Genomic DNA, 27,612 nt, shown 5'->3' with positions numbered 1-27,612 from the left:
AAAAGATTATGGGGTAAACCCTTGCCCTCATTTTGACCTGTGGCAGAGAGCTTTTTTATAAAATTCTGAGTTGCTCCTCCACCGCCTTTGCTTTGCCCTTATTTCTGTGAGTATGCTGTTTTCTAATTATTACGGGATTAACTGAGCACCTCCTCACTTACCAACTCTGTCCCTGTGACTACAGGTTATTCATGTCTCTTTCCTCGAGAGGAGATCCCTAGTCAGGATAACTCAGTCAGTCTTCCCAAAGTCATGGTCCTGATGGAAATAACTCAGTCTTCCCAAAGTCATGGTCCTGATGGAAACAAGCCACACAAGGTGACTTTTATCTACGATGTAGATGGTTTTGAGACGCATTTCATTAGGCTCCTCAGAAGTTGTTGCTGGATGGACACCACTACCCTTGCCACTGGCCAACCTGATAATGGATCCTTGTATTGGCTCTCCCTCCATACCTGTTCAACTCTTCTTGACCTTTACCCTGTTCCCTGCAGTCTTGTTTCCAATTAAATAAACTACCCAAGTCATAGAAACACTGGTCTAAGGCTCTGCTTTCAGGGGAACCCAGGCAAAGACACTTGTGCAAGAAGGCTGGCTCAGCCCATGATCAATAGAGTGAAGATTTCTAGAACAACAGGTACTAAATATTAGCCATAGAGATGAATCCCAAACCATTTCTAGGACTAACCCAAGATGACACAGAGGCAAGTCAGGGGATGGTGTGGCATGGGATCACCAAATTCTGTAAATAAAGATTGTAGACAGTGGCTATCATTTTATTTATTAAAATGTTTTCATTTCCTTAGGCACTTCAGTAGCTTTCACAGAAATACATTTTTTAACCAGGTGAAATACCATATGAACATAATCAGAAGGAGTACCACGGAACATATTCAGAAAAGAGAAGACAAATACAATGAATATAAAATATCTCCCAATAATGTTATATGTCTGAAGTGAGCATCTCTGAAAATACTGTGAACACAATTTAAGTTTCTTCTTGTAATTTTTTCCATGATTAGATATCACAAAAGAAACACACAATGACACCATTTCTGGCCCTCAGAGAAGTGCTAGTGGCTAAGGCTGGTAAGGCCAAAGATTTACATGTGCAAGTGTTTCTGGATAAAAAGGCCACAAACTGGAGGTTAAGGAACCAGCCTTTCCTAAGTCTATTCTGAAGGGCAAATAACTTAAGGAGCAAAAGACACAACTACCACCAAAATAAAAAACAAAACAAAACAAAAATCAAAAAACAATAAACAACTCACATCACAGTTTCAAGAGAAGAGACTTGTCTCTTTTTCTCACTGATACACTACCTTCAAACCATACACAAGAACCAAAGTAGCAAGAAGGTTTGATTTACACAGCAGTGGCAAATAAGAATAATAGATTCAAGGATGCTTTTCTTATGGGCCTGGACAAGCCCAAGTGCTTTGATCAGATGTAAACAACTCTACCCCGAGTCATACTGAGTGGTCCAAGAGCTCACACATCAATACACTCACCCGCATATTCTGTATCTCTGCAGTCCCTTCTATGTGAATTACCTCTATGTTTCCCAGACCCTGTGCTCTCCTGTCCTGGGGAAGCAACAACCCCTGTTAATGTCCTTTGGAACTGAGAAAATGTCAAACTCCCTGTGAAATTATTTCTTGTGCTCTAAAGTGAATTATTACAAGTGAATGGGAATGGGGGAGGAAAGCTTAGACCTCCAGTTTTATCAGGGGCCTTTTTAGGCAGTCTGAAAATTAAATTGTAAATTTAGCAGATGCCTCCTGTATTCGTTCAAATCCCACTTGTTCTGGTGAACAGTTAACTTCTTAGGAAGCACCAAGTCCATCATCATAGTATCTGTGACTTACCTACAGTTGTCTGACCATAGCCCCGGTGTCTCTGGAGGGAAGGTACTACTCTAGGACCATATGCAGCCTCTGAGTCTGGGTGCCCATCCATGAGCAGGTCAGAAAAAGGGTCAACAGAATAAATAGCAAAGACCTTTGTCACAGAAGGACTTGTCTGCACAAGCCATTTCTGACAAGGAGCAGTCTTTCCTCTTCAGTTTACTGAAGGCTGTGTTAGAAGGTTGTGCTTTTAAGGATTGTGGGGCTTTCTTCATCTTCTCTTGATACCCTGGTGGGACTTGTGTGGCTTGGAGCTGGCCTGTATTTTATTCTATAAAAGCAAGCAAAACAAATGTGAGCAACAAATATTAGCAATAAATCTTAAAAATTGCCTAACATTAAAAAAAATCAGAACTGAGACTATTTCACCAAGGTGGGGGAAAAATAACATAGCAGATTCTGAAAGGTTCCTCCCAGCACTGTCCCAGAGGTGCTGCTGCCATGGAGATGTACATGGTGACATGTCCAAACTGGATCAGGCCAGAGGATAGGCTGTAAGGACCTTTGCATTTGTAACGCTCATAGCTAAACTAGTTCATGGTGTTTGTGAGAGAGAATTTGCAGGGGACTTTACTGCAAGAAGCTCCCAAGACCTGGCCAGGCCCAGACCCAGTGCATCAACAATGTTAGGAAGGAGACCTCCTTACCCTTTGACCCTTAGCATCTGGTCAATGGTGTCTGGGAGTGGGGTACCGAAGCTCTCTGGGAGGAACAAGGTGAGGATGGCTGTCAGGATGGTCAGACTTCCCATGAGAATGTAGGGCAGGAAGCGGTCATAGGCACCTATGGCAGAGCAGACAGAGCCCCGAGCCCAGGGTTGCAGTCAGACTGGGTCTCCCTCCATCTCTTTACATTCCCAGGACTCTTATCAAGGGGATCACCTGCCTTCTCTGCCTCAGCATATGCCACGGTCTGAGCCACCAGATTGGAACCTGACATCAAGACAGGTCTCACTACACAGAGGAGGCACAGACATGCCAGAGGCCCAGCAGTGCCTGTGCAGTGCAGGAGAGGGGTGCAGCGGGAGGGGGACGCGGGAGCAGAGCCAGGGTGATTACGATTTCTATTTCGCAGTGTGTGGGTTTCCAAGGAACTTGAGGTACTTGTCCACGGACAAGTATAACTTCTCACATCTCCAGATGTGTCACAACCTGTTTGATTTGCCTTCAGGCTACATGAGGTATTTCTGCTTGTCAGAACTTTGAGAAGTCTGGGCACTATCAGGGTACGTGCCTCCTCTCCCCAAAGATTTACTGGCTAGATATGTCAGGGAAACAGGAGCTGCTATGAGGAAATAATTTTGAGGCAGAGAAAATTGGTGCCCTGTTATATAAAATGGCACAAGGTAAATCTTTACACAGGATAAACCAACAGTCTGAAGTGCTCCAAATCATATGTTAATTCTTTGTTCATCAGACCTCTTTTCTTTTTTATTACTCAAGACATTTATTACAGATGTTATGAACATATTTTAAAAGTAAAACTGGTTTAAAAAACAGAGAGAGAACAAGAGAGTAAGTCAGAGAAAGAGAAAAGCCAGGGGTTGGGTATTACGCCTAAAACAGGAATATTTTTCCCCCTCGTGTGTTTTAAACTCTGATTCCAAGGACAAATTTCTCTAATCCAAGTACGCTGGCTCCCTAAACCACTCTGCAGTTTCTAAGGATAAGGGAACTATATTCTCTGATGGAAGGCCTGGGATGGCTAAAACAGACAAAAACCTCTCATTTTCTCATGGATTTCTAGCTAGTCTACAGGTTGTTCCCACTTAAAAACAAGAACCTCCCTGCAGTGCACCTGGACAAAGTCTTCTCTCTGGCAGACATCTGGTATTGGATGGATCCCATTCGCTGCACATGCTTGTTTGCCCCATTAACGAGCTCTCTCCGGCTCACATTCAAGCCATTCTGTGCTTCCACCCATTCCTGCTATGTGCCCTCGGCCCAGAGGAGACATCTTTGCCTGGGGGGACTTACCAAGGTAGACGAAATAGGGAGACAGGATGCTGCCCAGGCGGGATGCTGTGGAGCTGACCCCCACGCCCATGTTCCTGACAACCGTAGGGTACAGCTCAGCTGTGTACACATAGACCATGGAAAAGGCAGCAGTGACTCCAAATTTGCCCACCATCACCAGGACCGTAGCCAGATAGAATAAGTCTGGAAGACAAAGGAAAGCAAGCAAGAGTAGGTACTGACCCAAGGTATAATGCTAATCAAAGTTCTGTTTCTTTTTACCTGAAACAAACATATTCCTCCTTTTATTTTAAGGTGTGTGTGGGGGTGCATATGGTTTCTATAATTTCCTATTGTGGGGTAAGAGGGTCTATTAAGATTTCTTCCAAGTTAATTATCAAAGGAGACTGGCCACCTGCAGCTATGTGAGGACACACTCAGCCTAAGGACCCCCCAAATGAGCCCCTCAGTAGCCCAAATAAATCTGCCTTACAGTTCAGAATTCACTGAAGGCATGTCTGTCAAGGGGTTAGCCTGTCACCCCAGAATCTCATTATGCAGGCCCTGTGGAATTAACTAATGAACTTTAGATGACTAGAAGGGGTGTTCAATTCTAACTTGGTTTATGTTTTCATGAAACACAAACCTCAAAAAATTCATAGGCCATCAGGAATTCAGGAAAAATCCTCCAAGCCATGCTTCTCACTATGCCAATGAGAAGACAGGGTGGAGGGTCACTCTGAGCCCAGGTGTGAACTTCTACCTAAATTCCTGGGCTCCTTCTGGCATGCAACACTGGGAGCTACTCCTATATAGCCCCACAGGCCCCCAAATCCATGGGTAAACTGAGAAATCTGGGTACAGTGATGGTCATGTGAGAGTCTACGAACTGTTCCACGTATTGTCAAAAAGAGCTACCCCCACCCATCTGTGGGGTACCCAAGACAGTTTTAAATATGAAATCCTACTAATGGCCTGCAATATCCTAACTGACCTGGCTTCTCTCCCTTTCTTTACCTCTAGCTTCCTCTCTCTCTGAAAACATGCCAGTCTCATTCCCTCCCTGGGGTCTTTGCTCTTCCCGTTTCTTCTTCCTGAAAGGTCCTTCTCCTGGAGTTTTTCATGCCTTTCTTTCTTCACCAATTCATGTAAGTCTCTGCTCAACTGCCCTCCTCTTCAGAGATGTTGTCCGTAACTTCTCTATGTAAGCCAGCCCCACACTGTCCTTTATTTTTATTCATAAAACATAACACCATCTGAACTCCAAGAAGCACTTTGTTTGTTGTCTGTCTTCTCAATCCGAGTGTGAGCTTCCTGAGAGCAGAGGTTTTGTCTGACATCTTTAATTCTGTATCATTAGCACGAAGCACAGTGCCAGGCCCAAAGTAGGCACTCTTCAATTACTTGTTGAATAAATAAATGACTAAGATGTCTAGGGGAAAAAGTATTATGGGGATGGTTCTCTTTCCTCTCCCTTCCTTTGGAGAGGTAACTAAATATGAGCACATTAACTTGGGTATAGAGTAAAATAACCAACAGCCCCTGATGGCTCCTCCCTCCCACCCCCACCCCCTAACTCCCCAAAGGCTAGGCTGTAAAGAATGTTCTGGTCTCTGGAGGCACTTTCTCTTGATTTTTAGGCCAAGAATGCATGTATGCAGGGAGCTGTGATGAGTATGATTTGATTCTCCTGATTAATTGGGGAAGATGTCCCAAGAGGGCAGATGCATACAGTCCTACCTGCAGGCACCAGCTGCACGAAGAGCAGAACGCTGCCGCCCAGGAACAGGGCAGTGGCCATGGAATAGCGCCGGGGCAGATACTGCAGCAGCACCCAGGCCACAACATATGCTGGGACTTCAACCACTGCCGAAAGGAAGCAGTTCAAGAAGATGTCCCCATGCAAATTGGGAGTATCAAGGGAAAGTCCGAAATAGCCCACAGATATGGTCATCCTGAAATACAGTGGAGAAAAAAGCTGCAGAGCAGTATCTATGTCCCTCCAAACCTGAACAACTTAAAAAATATAATTATTTCAGGAAATTCAAAACTACTTTTTGAACAGACGAAGGGCAGCAGTAGATTTAACTCTGCATCTTCCTTCTTCTAGCAAAGGATAACTTCCCCCAGCCCAAGTGGTACCAGTGTAAATGCTATGCTGGTATACTTTTGGAGCATTCAATATAGAAAGTATCCCAGCAGAAAGCCTTATATAATTCAAATAGATATAATTTGCTGAGAAAAATAAAATTCCACCCCACTTTTTGGTTTCAAAAATCCTTAGCTTAGGAACTTACAGAAAGAAACCTTTTTCTCTACTCTCTGAACCTCCCCAAACCCAGCAATTGCAGAAGGAGCTAGGGAATGAGTAAGGTGGCAGATATCAAGTAGGGTGTGACAAGACACAAGGGGGAAGATAAAATAAGGGGCAGACATTAGGTCAAAGGTTGGAAAAAGATCCTGCTGACCATTTGTAGTGACCAGCTAGGAAGAGGCTGGTCAGCCGCAGCTGGTACCAAGTGTGTCATGGAGAAGAAAGGGAGCTCCCAATGAGGGGGCTGCATCTTCTCTCATCTGCATGCCCTCCACTGTCCCTGTTCTGGGATCTGCCACCAGTAGGCACTCTGCTGACAACCCATTCTCTGTGTCAAGCCAGGTCTTTATGGATTAGATTGTTTTTGTCTCATCTGCAGGTTAAATGTTTTTGACTCATCTGCAGGTTAAAACTTCAGCTTGTGCAATCAGGGGGAAAAAGCATGTGCCCAAGTCCCTGGGAAATCCAGAGCAGAGAGGAGAGCCTGGGTGAACCACAAAGTGGGTGACTCATCGCAGGCTGGCAAATCTATGGTGCATGCTGAATGCTGGTCCTGTTTCGAGGCAGACTCAGTGGGTGGGCACTGCCCTGAGGGATCCTGGACCATTCCTTGGAAATGGGTGATTCACAGTACCCCTCCAGTAAGCAAAATTGCTGGCTGCCCCAAGGCTGGTTCAATCTAGTAATAAGGACACAGAGATGAAATCTGTCCTTCTCATCATCTTATCACCATTCACCAAGTAGCCTCAGGTTGTCTCCTATAATCCCAAGGGTCTGGTCACTGGACAAAAGCTATCCAGGCACTCAGACATCTCTGATGAGATCTCTGATGACTCACAAATTCCTTCCTGACACACTTGGTGTAACGCCTTGTTAGAAGGAGCCTGAAGAGGACATCTAGGCCATGTGCATGCTGCCAGGATCATCTCTGAACATCCCAGAGAGAGGAGGCTCAGTCCTGCTTCCACATTTTCAGAAAGTACTCAGCAGCCTCTGTAACCTAGAGGACGTAGTATCTTCACTCAGATCCTTCTTAGAAGCCTTGCCTGTCCTTCTCAGCCACTGTCTGTGACTGGATAGGAGGGGACAAGTGACAGGAATAACTAAGCAAGGACCCAAGGTGAGCAAGGATTCACCTCAGGACCTGGAGTGATCCCAAAAGATCCTGTATTTCCCCCCAAAGCCACCATGACAGTTTTCACTCCCCTTTTCTGAGATCCCATCAACTTAATTGTGGCATGCCCATTTTATCCATTGCAAGGCACATCCCTTTCACGTTCTGATAATACAAGCTTTCAATTCTGCCCTGAGACACTCCTGCAAAGGAGAGGTCTGGTGGCCACTTCCGCTTTGGAAGCCTCAGGCAGGTCTCACGTACCACAGAATGATGGACATGACAGTGACCATTTGGATATTCCGGGTTCGAAGCAGATCCAGAATGTTGTGGGACTGCTTCTTCTTGGAACTTAGGTCTTGTAGCTGCAGGAACAATATGGAAAGGTATGGAAAGGAGAGCATCCAATAACAGACCCCAAACCCTGGCACCTTAGCTTTCTGTGTCTCAGGTTGGGGAGTGTTTTATGTTTCTTCCTTGAAAAGAAAAACAATACTTATAGTGATTGTATCAGAGCCACTGAAGGCTTCCCCAGGCCCTGCCAGTAACACACTAGAGTGAACAAGAATGAGGAGGAAAAGGAGGTGACTGGTCCCTCGGGGAATGCAGTGAAGGCCAAGGACCACGCTGGTGGCTGGCTCCCTACACCGCCCAATCCTCCTGCCAGGACCACATTCCAGGGAGACCTCTAAGAATTCCTTCCCAAAGCTGACTCCCTGCCCTCTGGGTCAGAGGTAGAAACTGGCTGTGTATTTATGTTATTGATCTGATATTTAAAAAGAATTAATGTTTTTAGTCCTCATCCCATGTAGTTACTGGTCTATTTCCAGGGAATTTTTTTTTTTCAAACAGAAAAACAGGAAAATTGACCTGAGCTTCACCCAGAGTAACTTCCTATGAAATTCGGCACAGCCGAGGCCATTAATAAACCACACGTCTAAACACACTGATGTTGCCTTCTTAAGCAAACCCAGCTTTGGAGCTTGTTTTTCCCAAGTTAGCAGTTCAACAAAAGGTCAACTTTTAACTTAAAGGCTTCCCTGAAATAGCCTTATTTCCTCAAAAATGCCGGTTTCCGAGTGGGACTTATGGGCTCACCCAATTTGACCCTTCACTTAAAAGCCACCAAAGACCTTTCCGTGACACCCTTGCCCTGCCCTCTGTGGATGAGAGCCCTTTCCGGTACACGCTAAGCGGGAGTTGTTGAGGGGCTGCCGCTGAACTGTGAAACCAGCAGGGCTGTCTGCAACCACCCGCCTCTTGGCTGCTACAGTAACTGGCCCCTTTCCCAGGCCCCGAGTCTGCCTCCCGAGCCCTGAGCACCTCTCCGTGCCTGCAGGTCCCGCTCCAGCATGGCTGCTGGGGGCTGTTCCCAGGGCCCCATGGCCATTTCTGGGGACAAATTCTGCTTCCTGGTCTTCCCAGTTAGGTCAGAGACACACATTCCAGAACCATATTAACTGGCATTTACAGCTTCTAACCTCTTCTTGTAATCACGAGACTGAAGAAAACTGCCTGCTGTGTGCAAAAAGGGTAGAAGGAGAGAGGGAACAGGAAGGAGAAGCAAGAACCAGGAACTAGGCAGAGCCAAGAAATTACTCACGATGGGAGAGAGCAGGGCTTGCAGGGTGGGGCAGGGGAGGGAGGGGTGACGATCTAAGAGAACCTGGCTCCAAGACGCTAAGGCACAAACTGACCACTGGTAAGCAGAAAGAGACTGAACATTCCTAACTCCAAATCTATTTGTGCTTCTTATTTTACGGACCAGATTTTTTTTTGTGATGACAAACCACCACAGGCATAAGAAACGGCGACTTTCCAAAACACTGACTTCCTGAAGGTCCTATAACTAAATAAAGGCTGTTTATTATGAAAAGTAATGGCTAAATTATATAATTGCCTAGAATGGAAATAAAGTATGAAAACCTGAAATCCATGGGAAAAGTGGAAAGAATTAGGTAGTTGGTAGCTTCTCTTCAACTTGTCAGTTCTCACAGGGCCCACCTTGGGGGCAGCTGGGGCTCAGGTGGGGAGAGGGCTGCACGCCTGTATGAACCTCAGGGTGTGGGGGTTGGAAGCTGCTCTCAAATCACGGCCAATGTAGCCTTCCCACTGGCCCCCACATAGTGCTTACCTCAGAAGGGTTGAAGATGATTGTGGGTGCAACGATCCCATTGATTTTGGCAGCCTTGTGGATGATCACCTCTGCCTCTTTAAATCGTCCCTGAGAGATGAGCCAGCGGGGGGACTCGGGGATGAACCTGGAAGCACAAGGACCAATCTTACTGAGGCTCCCTGCCTGACAGCTGGCCAGGGGACCAGGTAGGGCAGAAGTGGAGGTGGGAAACGAGGTTTCAGAACCAGAGCTAGGTTTGGTAATGTTTAGTGTTTACAAGCCAGAAGTGAAGAGGTACTCCATACCACCCTGTACTGACCTGAGGTGTGAGCTTCAGTGCACAGCATTTGGGGGTGGGGGTGGGGGGAGTGGGGGCTGCACCCCATGATGGTGCCCCTAGACGGCTAGCCACCACCATTTCTTAAGAGCGGTGATGCCTCCCTGCTGGGCACTGAGGAGACAGGCGCCCAGCCCAGATTTTTTTCCTTGCTGCACTCTCCCTGCTCCCCATCCCCAGCATCTACAGCAGCTTCTGCACTGGCCTCTTAGCTGCTATTTTCTCCTCCTCCTCCTCCACTTCTGATCCATCCAATAAACTTGCCAGGCTCCCTAACACAGCATGTTTATCAAGGCACCTGAATTCTTTGATCCTGTTATTTTCTATCTCATGGTGAACAGGTAGCCCCTGCCCTTCTGTAATGACTAGAACCCATGATGTACCCTGTCTCTTCTCCCATTTTGCCCAGTGATCTCCCCTTCCCTAATTGCCAGGGGCGATTCCTACCACAGCCCCTCTGCTTGTGTTCCTTTCTGCCCATCCACCTCCTCTGTCTCTCTCTTACAGGCTCAGATGAAGCCTGGCTTCTTCCATGCAGCCACCCCGAGGATCTCACTGTGTCCCTCTTCTCCCAGTGCCTGTGGCATAAGCCTCAGCAGCACACAGCCAGAACCAGGGCCTAAGCTGTCTTGCCCTCGCGTCTGATCACTTCCTGGAGGTGGGCTGGACCCCACCATCTCACAGCTACGTCCTCTCTCTCACCCTGCCCTCAGGGAACCCCAGCACAGGGCTGAGAACAAGTCTGTTATTATCTAGGGATTTTGTTCTGGTTTAGTTTTTTCGAATGTGGAGAAAACATTTCGAAACAATTTAGAAATAACCTATACTTCCTGTCCTCGGGTGCCCAAACAGGGATTCGTGGGTTGCTGCTGCCCTCTGGTGAAGGCCGGGCAGAACACCTCTGGCGGGGCCACACTCACCACCAGAACACCATGCACAGCACCCCTGGCACCGTCAGCGCCAGCAGCAGCAGCCGCCAGTCTCTGATGAAGTAAGCAAACAGCGGCAGCAACATGTAGCCAACTGCGTAAAATATGCACACTCCTAATGTGGAGAACAGAATACGAACCGACTTGCCCAGAATTTCTGTTCCTGTTCAAAACAAGGAGGAGTGTTAGAGCTTTAACTCACTTTCATATTTCCTAGCATTTTGCTAGCATTCATGTTAGCATTTTAATGTGGTTTATTTCCTCATTAATCTTCTATGAGGTCATTTGCAATTCACAGGCAAGAAAGCAGCCAGAATTATCTGCAAGTTCCCGAGCCCTAGGGAGGGGAGGGGAGGGGATTCTGAACCGAAGTCCAGTCTGACCATCTTCTGGGGTGGGGTTGGGAATGGGGATGGGGGCTCAGCAACAGATCTCGGATGAACATTTCACCACTTTCTTAAGCCATTTGCTAAAGATGCCACATTAGGCCCCGTATCTAATCCTTACTTGTGAGGAAGAATTTGTTAAAGGTGAAGCTGCTACTCAGGTGAAGAGAAAAAAATAATCCTTTCAACAATACAACCTGAGGAACCCAAAGATCAATAAGGTAGAGTCAGATTCCTCCAAACAGTGAGAGTGGCAACTTTTCAGTGATTACAGGCCAGCACGTCTGAGCCAAAGCCTGCTGTGTGCCCTCTGAATTAAAACCCTGAAGGTGACTAAAGCCCATTCCTACCGATGTTTTTCTTGTCAGTAAATTCTGATTGGCCACAATGTTTTGCAGAGGAGGCAGTCTTCTTCCTCGGTGAGCTTGCCAACTGCAACCCTCACTCCTCAAGCCATGCCTCCCTCTTTCTTAAGTGACCTTGGCCCTGGGCAGTGGCAAGCCGTTTCAAATGATGATCTCTGACGAGTCTTTAGTAAGGTGGCCATCAAGTACAAACAAGAGCAAGTGCCACATCTCAGAGGCCAGAGAACAATTCGGAAGCCAGGCTTTCTGCTGCTGGGGATCCAAGGCTGGTCACTTCTCTGACTCAGTTTCCCTGCCTGTATATTGGGTTCACCAAGAAACTCGGGGCAGTGTTGCTAGAGACCCCGCCCCCTTGAGGGATACCCCGGCTGGCCTGGTTGTCTCCAGAAAGGTGGGTGGTGGGATGATATAAAACACAGGATCAAGTACTCAACTCCAACTTGATGGCCATACCCAGGACAAAAGCTGCCACATAGTTGGAAATCTGGCCCATGCCTACAAGGACAAACAGCACAGTAAACATCTCGAAGTTCACTGAGAAGACCTGGAGGAAGCTGAAGCCCGTCTGCATGCCCATGGTCACAAACAGCACGTTCTTCCGACCAAACCTGGGAAGAGGAGAGTGACAGATAACTAGCCAGGAAAGGTAGCAGAAAAGGGCCCCAGGAAGAGGGGCTTTCCCCAGATCCATCAGGGTGGGGTAGTGGCCAGTGCTGCCAGGGTGTGTGTGCCCGTACGATCCCGGTCTCCCAGTTCCTGTGGCTTTACTCCCCCTCCCTACAACAAACATGCAACCTGGCGCCAGGACTGCCTGACGTTCACAAGTACAATGACGGCAATGGTTTGATGCCTTCATAATGACATATTTTTTTCATAATATTTGAAAAAATAATATTTAGTCAACTTTGGAGGATAACGGGGAAATAATTCATGACCGTGAAAATGGATAAAGGGAAAGAAGCATTTGTCTTGACTTTCCCCTTGTGAACAAGGTGAATACCCAATAGCAGATGAGGTGTCACTTTTGTAAAAGTATTCCAACTACCAAATGAAAAAGAAGTGATGGAATATCATCATTTTACAAGCCCCACCCCTCCCAACAAATTAACAGATACAGGCCTATGTGTCAATGACTGCTAACATAAAAAGAGAAAAGCAGGCATCATGTGCCTCCTATAGTCCTCTAAGGAGACTGAACCCAAATCTGTTCGGGCCTCTGGATCCAGCTGCCAATTTGCAAGAGATACAGAGAACAGAGGAATATGCTGAACTGCACCATGAGTCTGCAATAAGCAAAATCCAGACTGGGAAACTATAGACTAGGAAATGGCCCAGAGTTCTTCACCACATAATGTGTAAGGCAAAGAAAGGGATGGAGAGAGATGCCATAGATTAAAAAAGACTAAAAGACATATCAAATTTTATAAAGTGGGCAAGACTAAACTTGTATCATAGCACACATTTGGATGATAACACTATTTAAAAACATATACACAAGGAAGTGATTATTTTAAAAGTCAGGATATTGGTTATTTGTGGGGGACACTGCAATGGGGAGGGGCACATGGACAGGGCTTCTGTGTAGCTAGGAAACTTCTATTTCTTGATTGGTGGTGGTTACAAACTTATTTGCCTTGGAATAATTCATTAAGCCATACATTTGTTCTGTGTGGTTTTCTGTATCTGTGTTCATTTTACAAAAAAAAGTGTTTGTGTTTGTGTATGTTTTTTGTTTGCTTGTTTTAAAGACAGTGTCACAAATAGGGAGGAACAAGTAGTCAACCAGTGAGAAGCAGTAGATTCAGCCCCAGTCTGGCTAGGGCTGGCTGACACCCACCTGCATTCAAGGAATGTTTATTGAGCATCTATTATGTACTAGGCACCGGGGATGTAGCTGAATAAAAACAGATGCTGCCCTAGCCCTCAGGAGCTTATAGTCTAGAGGGTGGGAGAGACATTACTTGCATCGAACAACCACACTATTGAATACTTAATTACAAACTGATGAGTGTGTTGAAGGAAAGGCACCGAGGTCTACAAGAGATACAGAGGAACCTACCTACCCTGGACTGGGGGTAGGTAAGGTTGGGGAAGTGGGCAGTTAGGGCCGGTCTCCCTGATGATGGAACACTGAGATGAGGCCCAAAGGAAAAGTGGGTGTTGACAAAGGGGGTATAGAAACTAGGGACCAACATGAACATAGGCTAATGCCTTTTACTTACCAATTGCTGAGGTATTGTGAAAGAAGGCACAAGGACCAGGGACCCTGATTTAGCCTGCGTGGTCAAGGAAAGCTGTGAAAGGTTGGGTGGGGAATGTTTCAGACTGGAAGAAGAGCATGGGCAACTGTGGCTTGCAGACCTAATCCCCATCCTTCATCTACTAAGGGGTCTGGCAGCCTTCACCATGGAGGGACTGCCCGAAGTGCCCCAAAGAGCTCCTGAGACCAGTGGACAGGCCTGTTGGCTCCGGGCAGCCAGTGGGGCCAAGCCACACTGCCACAGTCAGCAGGACCCAGGCAGGGGACAGGACGGCAAGGCTGACCTCACGGCCACATCTGCAAAGGCCCCAGTGACTGCACCCAAGAGTGGGAGAGAGGGGAGAAAGCAAGAATATAGTACTGCTTGCTAGCATTGGGTGAAGTCTTAGGTCATATTCTTGTGCTAGGTACACACAAGGAGCTCAGAAGACTTCTTAGGCTCAGCTCAGAAGCCTGGGAAATGAAAGTGCAGACAGAAGCCACTGCCTGGTTTGGGTCTGACGGTGTGTCCGTACCTACACGTGAGGGCAGGGGTGGAGGGGTGAGCTGTCCAGGGAACCTGATAGCTGCAGGGCTAGCATCTACAAAGGGCTTGTGGAGTCATTTCTAGGGCCTGTCTCATTGTCTGGGCGCCTTTCACCAGCCTAGTTTTCCTTGGGAGCCAGCTCTGAGGGGCCATCTGAGGGTCAAAGTGCATTCTGTTAACCCACTCCTTCTGCTTTGCATACCTCTTATCAGGCATGAAGCAAAGGTCAATCCCAGCAGGATCCTGTCTGGTCAAGCCTCCCAAGTGTACAAGTCCAGTGCTGAGATGGCACATCATGGTGCAGACTTGACTTTTTCTTAGCTTTTGAGGGTAGTACTTCAGAAGTAGGAAAAATATCCAGCCCAAATTTAACTGTGTTGCCACATTTATGACTGTCTCACAAACAAGAATGGTAGCTGTGGTCTTGATTTCCTAGTCTTGGCCTCCTTCTCTGGATTGGAAGGGGCTGGAATCATACAGAATAGTAGTTTTCAAACTGAGCTCTCATGTCTGGAGGTTCCTTGAGGGAAAGGGGAGGCTGAGCGGGAACTCTGGGCCCTTTCCCATACCAACCAGAGGAGCTCCACCTTTTATCCATGTATACATTGTGCTTCCCAAGGTCACCATAAAAAACTGTGGAAGTCATCAATGTGCCAAGTTCCTGTCTGCATTTTATAGTGGGGAAATGGACCTTTTCCTTGACTTGGGAAAACAGGGCCCAGAGGTGGAAGCTCTCCAAAGAAAACCTGCCATCCCCCAGCTTGTCTAGAGCAGTGGTTCTCAACTAGGGTGGGGCGCGCACACACACACACCATTCTGGAGGCACTTTTGATGTCACAACTGGAGAAGGGGGGAAGTGCTACTGACATCTAGTGGGTAGAGGCCAGAGATGCTGCTAAACATCCTACAATGCACAGGAGAGCACCTGCCCCCTAACAAAGAATTATCCAGCTCAAAATGTCAGTAGTGCTGAGATTGAGAAACACTTGTCCAGGAGACTTGGACTCCCCTTCATTGTTCTATAACAGTACTGCAATCAAGGGGTGGTTCCTAACTACAAGGCAGGCAGGTCTCACCCCTATCCCCGCTTTCCCTTTCCAAGGGCTTTCTGGTGTGGTAGAGGAGAAAAAGGCCCAGGGAATCCTTACACAGAACCAGTCCCTGGCAGTCTGGGGTTGGGACCAGAAGGGCTCACTTTTAAAGTTGGTCAACAAAACTGAAAATGCACACATACCCACTAAAACCCAACAGGAGGTAACAGTCCACTTCTCAGGGTTGTGCTTCTCTCTTAATTCACGCACATAAAGAAGACTCAAATTATGTCAGATAAAAAGCTTTGATGCCCCAGGATGATTTCAACTTCTCTTGAGTTTCAAGCTTACTAACGAGCCAGTAAGAAAGCTAACCCTTTGTCCAATATAAAAAGTTCCTGTTGATATCCTAGATGAGTTGAGGGCATGAATCTATTGCTGTTAGGTAATTTGTTTGGCTTAGGTTTTAGTACTGGCTTGCTCAGAAGTAATATGATCAGAAGCTGCCCATCCCATGGAGCCCTAGGCCTCCTATGGGGTATGGACAAGCTCAAGGTGTGGGGTTGTGAAGGCAGCAACTACAGACAGAGCAGCCAGACTTTTACCTATTTCATTTACTGGTCTTAAATTATTTTAAAAGAAGAGGTTCTGCTGCCACATTTAAAAAAAAAGGTTTGAAAAACCCTGTATTAGCTCTTCTGGAGCCGAAGGTAGTCCTCAACATACACATGGATTTTTTTCCCACCATTTCCTTTTGGGTTGTAAACACTTTCCTCAAGTAATCACAGTGCTACATAGCAATCAGGTTCTTAGGCTATTCCACAAAGATCGACCTAACCCACAACACAGATGACTCAGGACAATGCACTGCTTCAATGTCGAACTTGGAGTGTCCTCTTCTAGTCTTTCAAATTAAGGTAATTCCTCTGAGCCTAAGCTGCCATCCAACTTCATGAGAGGGGATTCCCCACCGTCCACACTGAGAGGGCCTCTAAGCTCAGCCCTGAGCCTCCTTTCTTCTCACTCTCTACACCGTCCCGGGCAATCTCACACACATTTGGCCTTTGTGCTGACAATTTCCAAACATGTTCTCCACTTAGAGGTCTTGTAGTCTCCCCAAATTCAGTAGTCTCAACTTGAACTCAACATTTTTTCCCCCAAACCTGGGCTCTTCTAATATTCTCTGTCTTAAAGAAGGCCATCACCATCTACTTGGTTGTTCAGGCCAGAAATCTTCCCTTCACTGACCACATTCAAGCCATCACCAAATCCTGCTGATTTTACCACTTCTTTTCATCTCTACCATCATCACCTAGCCACCATCAACTCTCGTAAAACTATTGAGATAGCCTCTTAATTGGATTCTCTGCAATCCCTCTTGCTTCCCCTCAATCCTTTCTCCACAAGGTTGTCAACTACTCTTTTTAAAAATGCAAATCTGATTACATCATCCTCCTGCTTTAAAAAACTTTCAGTAGCTCCCCCACTGCTCTATGACTAAAGCCCAGACTCCTTAGCAGATCTGCTAGGCCCTGTCTGCTCTTGGCTCTGGCCTCTGCCCGCCTCTCTGCCTTCATCTCCACACCACTCTCCACTCTCTACCACAATGGACCTCTTTCAGTTCCTGAAGGGTGCTCTGCTCCCTCCAGAGTCTAGGCTTCAGCACATGCTGTTCTCTCTGCCCAGAACACTCTGTCCTCTCAACATGTCTTTAACTGGTTGATTTCTACTCATCTTTCAAATCTCAGCTCATGCTTTACCTTCTCAGGGAAGCCTTCCCAGCTCTCTTCTGTTAGATACTCTCTCAGCACCTTGTACTTCTCCTCCATATCACTTACACCACAAAGGATAACAGTTATTTCACTAATGAGTTGTTCAATACATTCTGCCTGACTAGAAGGCAAGTTCTAGGAAGTCAGGGACTCAGAACAGTAGTCCAAACAAAATACAGGAGTTACGATTACGGACTTGGGATCAAGACGATCTGGGTCCAAATCCCAACTCTGCCACTTGCCAGCTGTGTGAACTCGGGCAAGTTATTTATACTCTCTATGTGTTTCATTATCCCCATCAGTAAAATGGGGAGAATAGTTCCTTTTTTAAAATTTTTAAAATTTTTTTATTTTTACAGTGCTTACAATAGTGTCTGGCACATAGTAGGTGCTACGTGTTTGTTAAATAAATATAAGTAATCAGTTGACATTTGTTTCTAGATTAAGGATCTGGGGAAGCAAAGTCCTTTCCTCCAAGGAAGCAAGTGACTCAGGCTCAGCTGGAATTGCCACCCAACGGTCATGGCCCATTACTTAGCTCTTTTGTGCTCACTGATGACTGCAAGAATTTTTCCCTTTTTTAATCGCTAGATGACATGCTGGAAAAGACAGATCTAGTAAGAAATGCATGTATTTAAGTTTTGCATGAAGAAAGACCTCTCGGGTAAAGACAACAATCCACAGATATAAAAACATTCCAAAACAACACCCTGAGTTTGTGCTATAGGATAAAATAAATGGTTGTGTTCTTCAGGTAGGATAACATTCTTCTCCTGAACTTTCCTATTAAAGATCCTGGGCAGAGTCCCAATAACTGGGGGGATACTGAGACTCCTCTCTACTGGTGACCCACTGATTCTGTGGGTGTCCTCATATGTGCCAGTATAGCCAAGAACCTTCCTGAAAGCTGCTGTTCTTGCCTCAGGCTTCTCTTACACACCCTGAAGCTCCCAGGTAGGAAGATAGCCAAATGACCCCTTGAGAACTTCATGAAAGCTATGGGCCTTTTTCCAGAAAAATGCTCACACATACAATCTCTAAAATGTTACGTATAATTGCAAGGGTCTATGGATTCCATAAACCAGGAATGGATTTTGACTTAAAAGCCTCTCATATGGTTGCTAACATGCCCACAGACATAGGGGACTGGTGGTTTGATGGGTTGAGCCCTCTACCACAGGATTTGCCCTTGGGAAGTCTGTTGCTGCAAAGGAGAGGCTAGGCCTCCCTATAATTGTGCCTAAGAGCCTCCTCCCGAATGCCTCTTTGTTGCTCAGATGTGGCCCTCTCTCTCTAGCTAAGCCAACTTGAAAGGTGAAATCACTGCCCTCCCCCCTATGTGGGATCAGACATCCAGGGGAGTCTGGCAACGTGGAATACGACTCCCGGGGAGGAATGTAGACCCGGCATCGTGGGATGGAGAACATCTTCTTGACCAAAACGGGGATGTGAATGGAAATGAAATAAACTTCAGTGGCAGAGAGATTCCAAAAGGAGCCGAGAGGTCACTCTGGTGGGCACTCTTACGCACAATATAGACAACCCTTTTTAGGTTCTAATGAATTGGGGTAGCTGGTGGTAGATACCTGAAACTATCAAACTACAACCCAGAACCCATGAATCTCGAAGACAATTGTATAAAAACGTAGCTTATGAGGGGTGACAGTGGGATTGGGAAAGCCATAAGGACCACACTCCCCTTTGTCTAGTTTATGGAAGGATGAGTAGAAAAATGGGGGAAGGAAACAAACAAACAAACAAACAGACAAAGGCACCCAGTGTTCTTTTCTACTTTAATTGCTCTTTTTCACTTTAATCATTATTCTTGTTATTTTTGTGTGTGTGGTAATGAAGGTGTCAGGGATTGATTTAGGTGATGAATGTACAACTATGTAATGGTACTGTGAACAATCGAATGTACGATTTGTTTTGCATGACTGCGTGGTATGTGACTATATCTCAATAAAATGAATATTAAAAAAAAGGCCTCTCATAACACTTGCTTATGAGAAATGGATCCAAAGAGCACTCTTCCTCCTTGTTGTGAAGTAAGTGCTATAACCATAGGCCTCTTAGTAAGAGGAATCAGCCCTGTAGACACGAGAGTTCTTTCCATCACTCCACTGCTGGCTGGTGAGATCTCTCACCATACAGGAAGGACACTGGTCTTCCTGGGAAGACAGAGGCAGCCGTCTACGGTACCACCTAAAGATCCACGATACAGTGCATGTGCATGTGTGTCTGGTGTCAGCCTCTCCTATACATGGCGACAAGGGAGAGTCATGTTCATCCAGGGAAGGCCAGCCAGGCTAGTGCATAAGTGAATCATGGCATATTTCCTGGTCAACTGAATCATGGATACACTTGGTGTGGAGAGCTCAGGTTTCTTTACCCAGCAAGAATTAGGGAGTGGGAGTTGTTGGCTCTTTTTACTTGGTATGGAGCATATGCACAGACATAGCTTCCCCTTCTTTTAAGAATGCAAGGCCCTGGGCTGAGAGCACACTACCAACTGAAGCCAAGGACCAGGCACCTGCTCCTTGCTTAGTGCTGAGGTTCCCTGCAGCTGCAGGAGACAGACACCTTACCTGTCTGAAAGCTGCCCAGAAATGAAGGAGCCCAGCAGCACACCCACAAAAAACAAGGAGATCGTGAGCGGGGCCTTCCAGTCGTCCTCGCACACCAGGTTCCACTGTAAGAGAAGCAAAGGGATATATCACTCACTTTTTAAAAACACTGTTTAGATTCTAAGCCTTCTTGGAAAATAAAATCAGAACATCCTGCATCCCTGTGTACTCGGTTTGCATTACAGCATGGGTGTGTGAACTCACTTAGGGAGGCAATGGCTCAACTGGGCAGCAGGGCAGGGAACAGGTTCTCTCTCCAATGGAGTGTGAGCTCCCTCTCCATCCTGTTTTTCATTGCCTGCAGCCTCACTGTCTGGCTTCCACACTGAGGAGGGGAGAGACAGGCAGGGAGCAAGCATTCATGCCCAGATGCAAGGCCTCTCATGCTTACTGCTAAGAATCTGGGAAGAGCCCAGGAGTGTGGATGAGCAGGGCATGCCTGTTCAGGGGGGTTCGGGGCATTGGCATGAATGGCACAGGACTGACTCTGGAGCAGGGCTCAGGGGCTGTAAGGGTCAAGGCATCCAGGAAGGGACTGAGGCCCAAAGGGCCAGGGTAAACCATCTGGACCTGTTCCTTCAGCTCTCCTCAGCTCCCACCATGGGCCAATGACTCCTACATCCTTTTGGTGACATCTTAAGCTGGAATCCCTGACTCTGAACCCAAAACAATAATAGGGCCCAATGATGGCCAAGAGCTCTGAGCTGGGAGTCAGGAAACTGGCTTCTAGTTTCTACTCTGCTGTTAACTGGCTGTCCAACCTCAGACAAGGTTTTTCCCCTCAGTGTACCTTCATTTCCTCATTTGTGAAACAGGATTGGGGTAGGAAATTGGCTGCGCTATTTGAGTTTCCCAGCATCCAATGTGTGATTCCATTGGTAGTTACCATGAACAGGAAAACAGGTCTGTGGGCAAGGGAGGAGGTAAATGAGGAAGCAGCTGGACACTCAGACATTAGGCTGTTTCAGCCTAACGAGAAGCCAAAAGAAGGAAGAAAAAGCCAAAACAGGAAACATCATGGTTCTCAGAAAAATGTTTTCCAGAACAGAGAGATGGCACTTAGTGGTAACCAAGAATCTCTGCAGACAGCCACCACCCTACCCCCACCACCAGGGAATTCAGACCCCTGTGCCAGGCTGCTAGACTATCTCCCATGGAGTCATCTGGCTTCCCAGCAACGAGCAAAGGCAAGGAGAGTGTACACCTCCTGGAACAAAGCATCTCTTCCAGGTTGGTGACAGGCAGAAAAAGAGGTCTGCATCTTTACTGTGCTGTGGCTCTGTGTGCACATAGCCTCTGGGCGCCTCCTGGGGAGGTCAGAAGGCAGTGCTCAGGCTGCGCATGAAGAACTCCACAGCTGATGGTAAGGACCACTCAGCCTCTGCTGGCTCTCCACTCTGGAATAAGCCTGCACAGGGAAGGCTGAGCTGAGAGTGGGGTGGTGATCCCCACCCCAGGGAGGAACTAGGGGTGTCCAATCCCTGAATCCGGAGGAAGCCCAGACTAGCAGGAGTCAAGAATGGCAGAGTACCAGGGCCTGAATGCTCAGGCTACAGTAGCCCAGGCCAGACCTTAAGCTGGATTGCCAGGTGCCACCTCTGTAGCCTCAGTGGCACCGGCACCCAGATACCATCTCTCTGGGAGGAGGGTGGGTGGTGTGTGCTCCTGGAACAGCTCCCATCCAGGCATGGCTGCTAAAGCCAGGAACAGGAGTGGCAGGGGAGTCAAAATAAGGGAATCCAACGGTGGGGATGTTTTTTCCCTCACTCCGTCCCAGGGTGCAGACCTACTGGTATCAGGAAGGGTGTTAGGCAGCGCTTCAGGGGCCAGATTTTGGCTACTGCCACTGTCAAATATGATGGGATCTATTTCACAGTTGGTGTGCATTACTTTTGTAGCGTGAAGACAGAAAAATGGATCAAGAGTCAGCAGCTGTTTCTCAACAGGTCTCTCACAAGGATTGGGGACTGATGGAGCCCAGCAAGACTAGAAATCCAAAAAGGCTTCTGCAGTGAGTTCTGGGGTTGTGGTTGTCCTCCTTCAGCTTGGATCCCCCAACAGCAGGCTTCTACAGGGAATCCTGGGCTGCTAAGGCCAGCTGCTACATGGACCCAGGTCAGACTATGCTCTGCAGGAAACAGGGTGACTGTAGTGCTCATCTGGGATGGGGCCCCAGAGCACCTCTCATGCTCCCTCAGCCTCACCCCCTCTGCCCAGTTCAGCCTGTCCTACTCTGGGCAGCCATGATTAATCAAGGAGTAACTGTGTCCTCTCTCCACCACTAACAACTCTTGACAATACTGGCCTTCCTAAAGCAAACCTGCATTAGTACTTCCTCCCTACTGGCCAGATGGGCTGTGGAGGGGTCAGGAAAGGTAAGAGGCCTCAAAAATGAATACAAGAGCATGAAATGGGTCCCAGCCCACCCTACCCACCCACTACCTGTCATCTACCAGATGGACTGCAGAGGGCTCCAGAACTTGCCCGAATCCTGCTAAGGAGAACTCACAGGAAAGGCCCACACACAAAGTCCAGGCTAAGTACCCCCTGATTAATGTGTTTTAAAAAGTATCTAGTATTCCCATACTTACCTCCTGGCTCCCCAGCTGTGACAAAAACAACTACCCACCAGCTTACCGGTGCCTCTATTTGGTAGGACCGATTGGCTATAGTGACTGATAACAATAGGTACTGATGTTAGTATTTAAAGTGTGGGTTTAACGTTCAGGTCACAAGCCTGGCGTTGCCACCCCCAGGCTGGCTGAGCTGTGCAAGCAGTCCCAACCTGAAAAATCTGGAAGAACTCTGGCAGTGGGCCTGGACTTGCAACTTCCTGGTCTGAAATGTGCCTCTCTAGTGGTGCCAGTTTCAAGAGTGAATACATATGTCAAAGCTTATCAAATTGTACACTCTATGTATGTTCAGTTTATTTTATGTCAATTATACCTCCATAAAGCTGTTAAATTTCCAAAAAGAGAGAAATGTATCTCATATTCAGTATGTAATTGGTACTGCTTCTCAGTAATGAAAAATAGAGATATGACCTAATTCCCTGGGACTAAATGTTCTTACCTATGAGTTGACCGGAAGGAAATAAAGATAGAGTCTGTGCCCATAAGGCAAGGTTCTTCCCTGAGATGTACCTAGCCTGACCCTATCAAGGGTCAAACACAATGGTTAGCACCACATGTCATTGAATGCCATGTGTTTTGACGCATACTGTGTTCTGCCTCCTGCTGCAATTAGTAAGATTCCTGCCAGAAGGCTGTCAGGGCAAAGAGAAGACATATTTGCTACAGTATCCCCTACAATGCCTGGCAGCGGCCTGAACAAACATCAGTACATTTGGTATGTAGGTGAATGAGTGCATGGAAGAATGAAAGGGCAGTCAATCTTTAACAACACAGAATCCTTTGGGCTTGGTTCTAGGACTTGGCCTCCCAAAGTCCAGATGAACTCTGAACTTCATTCTCTAGAATAAATTATTTTCTTTGCTCCCCCACCTCTGCCCTGTGTCAACCATCTGACCCTTGACCCAGAATGTTGCCTCCAGACTAGCTGGAGAGGGGCTCAATCTGACCACTCATGGCAAGATGGGTCTGCAATGACTGTGCACACACAGGGACCTCAAGGGCCCAGCAAGTGGCTTCTTTGGTTTGCCATTAAGCTGCAAAGGCAGGGATGAGGGTTTGTGCTTCTGATGAGTGAGAGGAAAAGCCAGCAAAGGCAGAGCCATGGGGCACAAGCTCCAGGTCCACCTGGTCTGTCCACCCCAGAGTCAGCCCCAGCCCCACCTCCCAGTTGCTGTGGCTTTTCCTTCAGGTTGGCTTGTGGATAACGATGGGGGCTCAGCTACCTTTCAAGACTGTCAATGCACCAGACAAGGCTGACAGAAAAGCTAGTCCAGAAAGAGGCTTTCTAGAACAATAGGAAGTGAGTCGGAGTCCCATCAAGGACTGGGGCAAAGGGCTTCCTTGAAGTGGAGACAGGAAGGAAGTAAGGGGATGCAGAGGCCTCCTAGGTCTTAGCTGAAGGAACCCCAAGTCATGGATGCTGGAAGAGTTAGAAGTTTCCAAAGAAACCTCTTTGGCTTCAGGATGGGCAAGGCTGGGCCAGGCTGGGCTATGGTGAAATTGAAAAGCAGGTGGCCCAGGCAACTTGAGAAGCACTCAGGGGTTGGAGAAGCACTGAAGGGTCGGGTGGCTGATTCCCCAGCACCCCAGGGATGACTGGGGGGCCAGAGGTGGAGACCGGGCCAGCTTAGTATCAAGTGAACTACCAAACTATGCCTGAAGCATGAGAGCACCAAACGACATTGACCTTGTAAGTATTGATCCCGTCTTTCTATCAATCCCAATGTCTTGTTCCAGATCTATACACAGCCAAGCCCTAGCCATTGGGGATGAGTGGGGGGAATGGAGTGGGAAGGATTACATTTCCTTCAAAATATTTCAGTCTATCTTTTTCGCCACCCCCCAACTTTACTTTCTATGAATTAAACTGTCCTCCTTTTGTTCACTTCTCAAACTTTAGAGATGTCTTAACATTGTTCATTAATCTATTCAATTAAATTGTTCTTGAGTACCCACTCTATATCCAGCAATGTGTCAGGAGTTGCAAGAGAGGCAAAGATGTAAACCTACCACAAAGTTCAACACTACATGTATGTACTTTAAATGCAACAAAGAAAAAAACTGAACAGGATACCTGAGGTTTTAGTCTTCTGTTGAGAAATATGAATAGGAATTCAATATCAGTGTACTTACAAACACATCTATGTATGACTTGGGGCAGAGGACAGGCTTGGAGACATTTAGCAGGCACAGGACTAGCTGCAATGGTCAGCGGGCCAGTTCTGGGTTAAAAGAAAATGGGCCTGAACCCACAAATCTTGAAGATGATTGTATAAAAATGTAGCTTATGAGGGGTGACAATGGGACTGGGAAAGCCACGTGGACCACACTCCCCTTTGTCTAGTTTATGGATGGATGAGTAGAAAAATGGGGGAAGGAAAAAAACAAACAAACAAACAAAGGCACCCAGTGTTCTTTTTTACTTGAATTGCTCTTTTTCACTTTAATTATTATTCTTGTTATTTGTGTGTGTGCTGATGAAGGTGTCAGGGATTGATTTTGGTGATGAATGCACAACTACATAATGGTACTGTGAACACTCGAATGTATGCTTTGTTTTGTATGACTGCGTGGTATGCGAATATATCTCAATAAAATGAATTAAAAAAAAAAAGAAAATGGGCCTTAGAAAACAGAACCATCAGAACGCTGATGGAACAGTGTCCAATAGTGACTGTTCACCTGAGAGGAACCAGCAGCCTTGGACTTGAAGTCAGACATTTCAGCCTCCCAAAACAAAGGACTAAGTAAAGTATTAATCTTGCCTCCCAGCAAAGACTGACAACCTATAAGTAGGTGAAAGGTCATGCAGTTCTTACGAAACTGCTAAGACAGATAAATAAATAGGCTAAGTAAAAAAACTAAAGATTGACATTGGCAGCAACAAAGCTCACGGATCCCGTGGGCACAGCCAACCTTTAGGAGCCCATCAGTGCTACTGCCGGCACTCTTAGCCAAAGGCAGGATGGGGAAGCAAAGCAGGAGCAAATGACTAGAATAAGCCCAGGGACTCTCAGAGATCAGGGAAAAATCCAAAGAGATGCCATGAGCTTCTTCTGAATTCACTGTCTCCTCCTCCCTTTGGGCTGCCAGAAGCTGAATTTGTTGGGACTCGTGTCTCATGGAGTCTAGCTTCCCCTGTGGCCTCTGCCTGCAACCCCAGGAGTAGTTTCTGCTTCCACAGCTCTCGCTGGCTTCCAGGAAGGTAACAGACTCTATACTGAAGCGAGGGCCCAGGATCCGTGTCAACTGAAAGTTCCCATTCTCTGTACACTCTTGGACCACAATGCACGGTCTGCTACTTTTATACATTGCTCTACGCGCCCCCACCCCCACTCCCAAAACCTAACTGATGATCTCCCCTCTTTTGTCAAGTAATGATGCCTCAGGACGCTAGAACGATGTCATTAACAGAAATGCCAGTGGGACTCAGGTCACCCTCCCACTACACATATACGGAGCGAGCAAGCACAGGTGCTGAGACATCAGACTTCTTATACAGTGAAAACACACACATCACACATACACATATACTTGCTCAGATAGTGATTCTCTAGGGGCAGCTCTGGGTGATGGCCAACAGCCTGAAGGGTGATGTTCCCCAGGGCAATATACCAGCGCCTCTGGAATCCCTGTCAGCCCCTTTGAGGTTCTAGGAGGGAACCCCTGAACATGCATGCCTCCAGCACGGTTTGATTCTGTGAAGCAGGAGAGGAATGTATTCGCATAGACCCCATGTCTTTCCTATCTTGGCACATCCAGAGTCCTGTAACTGTCTAATAGTCCATCTTCTCTCCTCCTCCGCGGGTGCATTGTAGGCAGAGTGTGCCAGACACCAAGCAAACAGGGGCCTTGACACCCAGTGAACCCAGGTGCCCCAGTGCCAATCAAGGAGAGCTCTTTTCACTTCCCTGCTTGCTCAGTTCTGCTGAGACTCCAGAGGGTCAGAGGACCTTTGTCTGAGTAAGATACAAAGCACACCCACATACATCCATGAACATCATGCCATACATCCAGTGCTAACAACTGCAGATTTGCCAGGGGCCAAAGCTACACAAACAGAAAATCCAAGGGATTGGGGAAAGAGAAAGGTTCCCCTTCCCCCTGCCCCCCTCCCCTGATGAATTGAGGTTGTATGCTTCAACATATCCTGGAATATCCTGGAAAACATTCCAGGTCAACAAATCACCCTAAAGAGATCTTTAGATGCATGGGTCCATTGACCATGATACTTCTTGGTTCCTGATAACAGACCAAGGTAAACAATTCATTACAGGACAAGGCTAGACTGTCATTTTTTTTGAGGTAGGTGAGGAGTGATTGGAGAAAGGAGAGAAAAGGGAGTTTTATACTCATGCTTCCTTTAACTTTAAAAGGTCGGAAAAGAAGGGGAATTATTTCCCCTCTCTCTGGACAGTTGACAAGAGGCTGAAGGAGAAAACAGTGACAGCTTGGCTCAAGTTTTGGCTGTGCTCTTCACCACCTACACCCCCATCTGGAGGAACCACTCCCATCTAGAGAAAGTCCCTGATCACTCAGGGTATTAGAGGGTCCCCACGGGGGCCATCGGGATGGGTGGCCAGCCTGACACTCACAGTATGACAAGCATGCTCCAAGTGGAAGTTAACCTCGCAGTGCTCCCGAGCCACCTGGCTGGAGAACGCCCATAAGCGGGGAGTAAGGTGTTGGAGGAGGGTCTCCTCCACGTCCCGGTCCCCAGACCTGGCGAGGGGCTGGCACCCACCTCGGTCACGATAGTGGAGTGGTAAACGTCCTGGCTGAACTCCCAGCCGTCCAGGCAGCTCTCCTGCTCCAGCTGCGCCAGATCCACGTCGCGCCCGGGCACCAACCCGAGCTCCGAGAAGTTGACAAGCAACGCGAGGCGGTAGCGGCGGCAGCTGTGGGGCACCTCGCGATCGTCCTGCAGCCGCAGCGGGATACTGTGGTTGCGCCACGCGCTGCTCAGGTTCGCCGCGTCCGGCACCCGGCAGCGGTGCTCGGGAGTGCCCGCCAGGAACACAACCGACAGGCCGTTGAAGCCATTGGGAATGATGCTGGCGCTGAGCAGGAAGAAGATGAGCCGCTGGAAGGGCCCCCACTCGCCCAGGAAGGCGACCACCTCGTCGTAGTCCAGCATACCACCCTCAGCGGCCCGCGCTGAGCGGCCCTGGGTTGGCGACTCCGCGGCCCGCAGGGGCGGGGCGCAGCGGACGCGAGCGTGTGCGCGTGCGCGCGGGGAACCTTACTGCTCCACCGATCGAGGGACCGACACACTGTTCCAGGGAGGAAAGACTTGCTAGCTCCCGCCACCACAGCGGCCACCGCCCTCGCGGACCGGCC

At 47.6% G+C, this 27,612-nt stretch overlaps 1 protein-coding gene across 4 annotated transcripts; it reads right to left on the bottom strand.

Annotated features, from left to right (window-relative positions):
* Positions 1-760: 760 nt before the first annotated feature.
* SLC22A5 (solute carrier family 22 member 5) lies at positions 761-27,612 on the bottom strand. 4 transcript variants are annotated; one of them, XM_037801018.1, is made up of 10 exons: positions 27,017-27,612; positions 19,601-19,704; positions 11,858-12,031; positions 10,569-10,835; positions 9,425-9,551; positions 7,555-7,655; positions 5,603-5,817; positions 3,884-4,066; positions 2,555-2,690; positions 761-2,178 (listed from the first exon to the last, which is right to left on the bottom strand). In XM_037801018.1, exons 1-10 carry the CDS (start codon positions 27,407-27,409, stop codon positions 2,082-2,084), a joined length of 1,797 nt encoding a protein of 598 aa, XP_037656946.1. In that variant the 5' UTR covers positions 27,410-27,612; the 3' UTR covers positions 761-2,081. The 4 variants fall into 4 exon arrangements, with proteins under 4 accessions (XP_037656946.1, XP_037656948.1, XP_037656947.1 ...); XM_037801020.1 differs by having other exon boundaries at positions 11,877-11,918; XM_037801019.1 differs by having other exon boundaries at positions 10,664-10,835; positions 11,877-12,031; positions 27,017-27,409.

The sequence above is a fragment of the Choloepus didactylus genome, chromosome 13 (genome assembly GCF_015220235.1).
Source record: "Choloepus didactylus isolate mChoDid1 chromosome 13, mChoDid1.pri, whole genome shotgun sequence".
In the NCBI taxonomy this organism is placed as follows: Eukaryota; Metazoa; Chordata; class Mammalia; order Pilosa; family Megalonychidae; genus Choloepus; species Choloepus didactylus.
The sequence above is the reverse complement of the archived record's forward strand: the minus strand, read 5'-3'. Positions and strand labels throughout refer to the sequence as shown.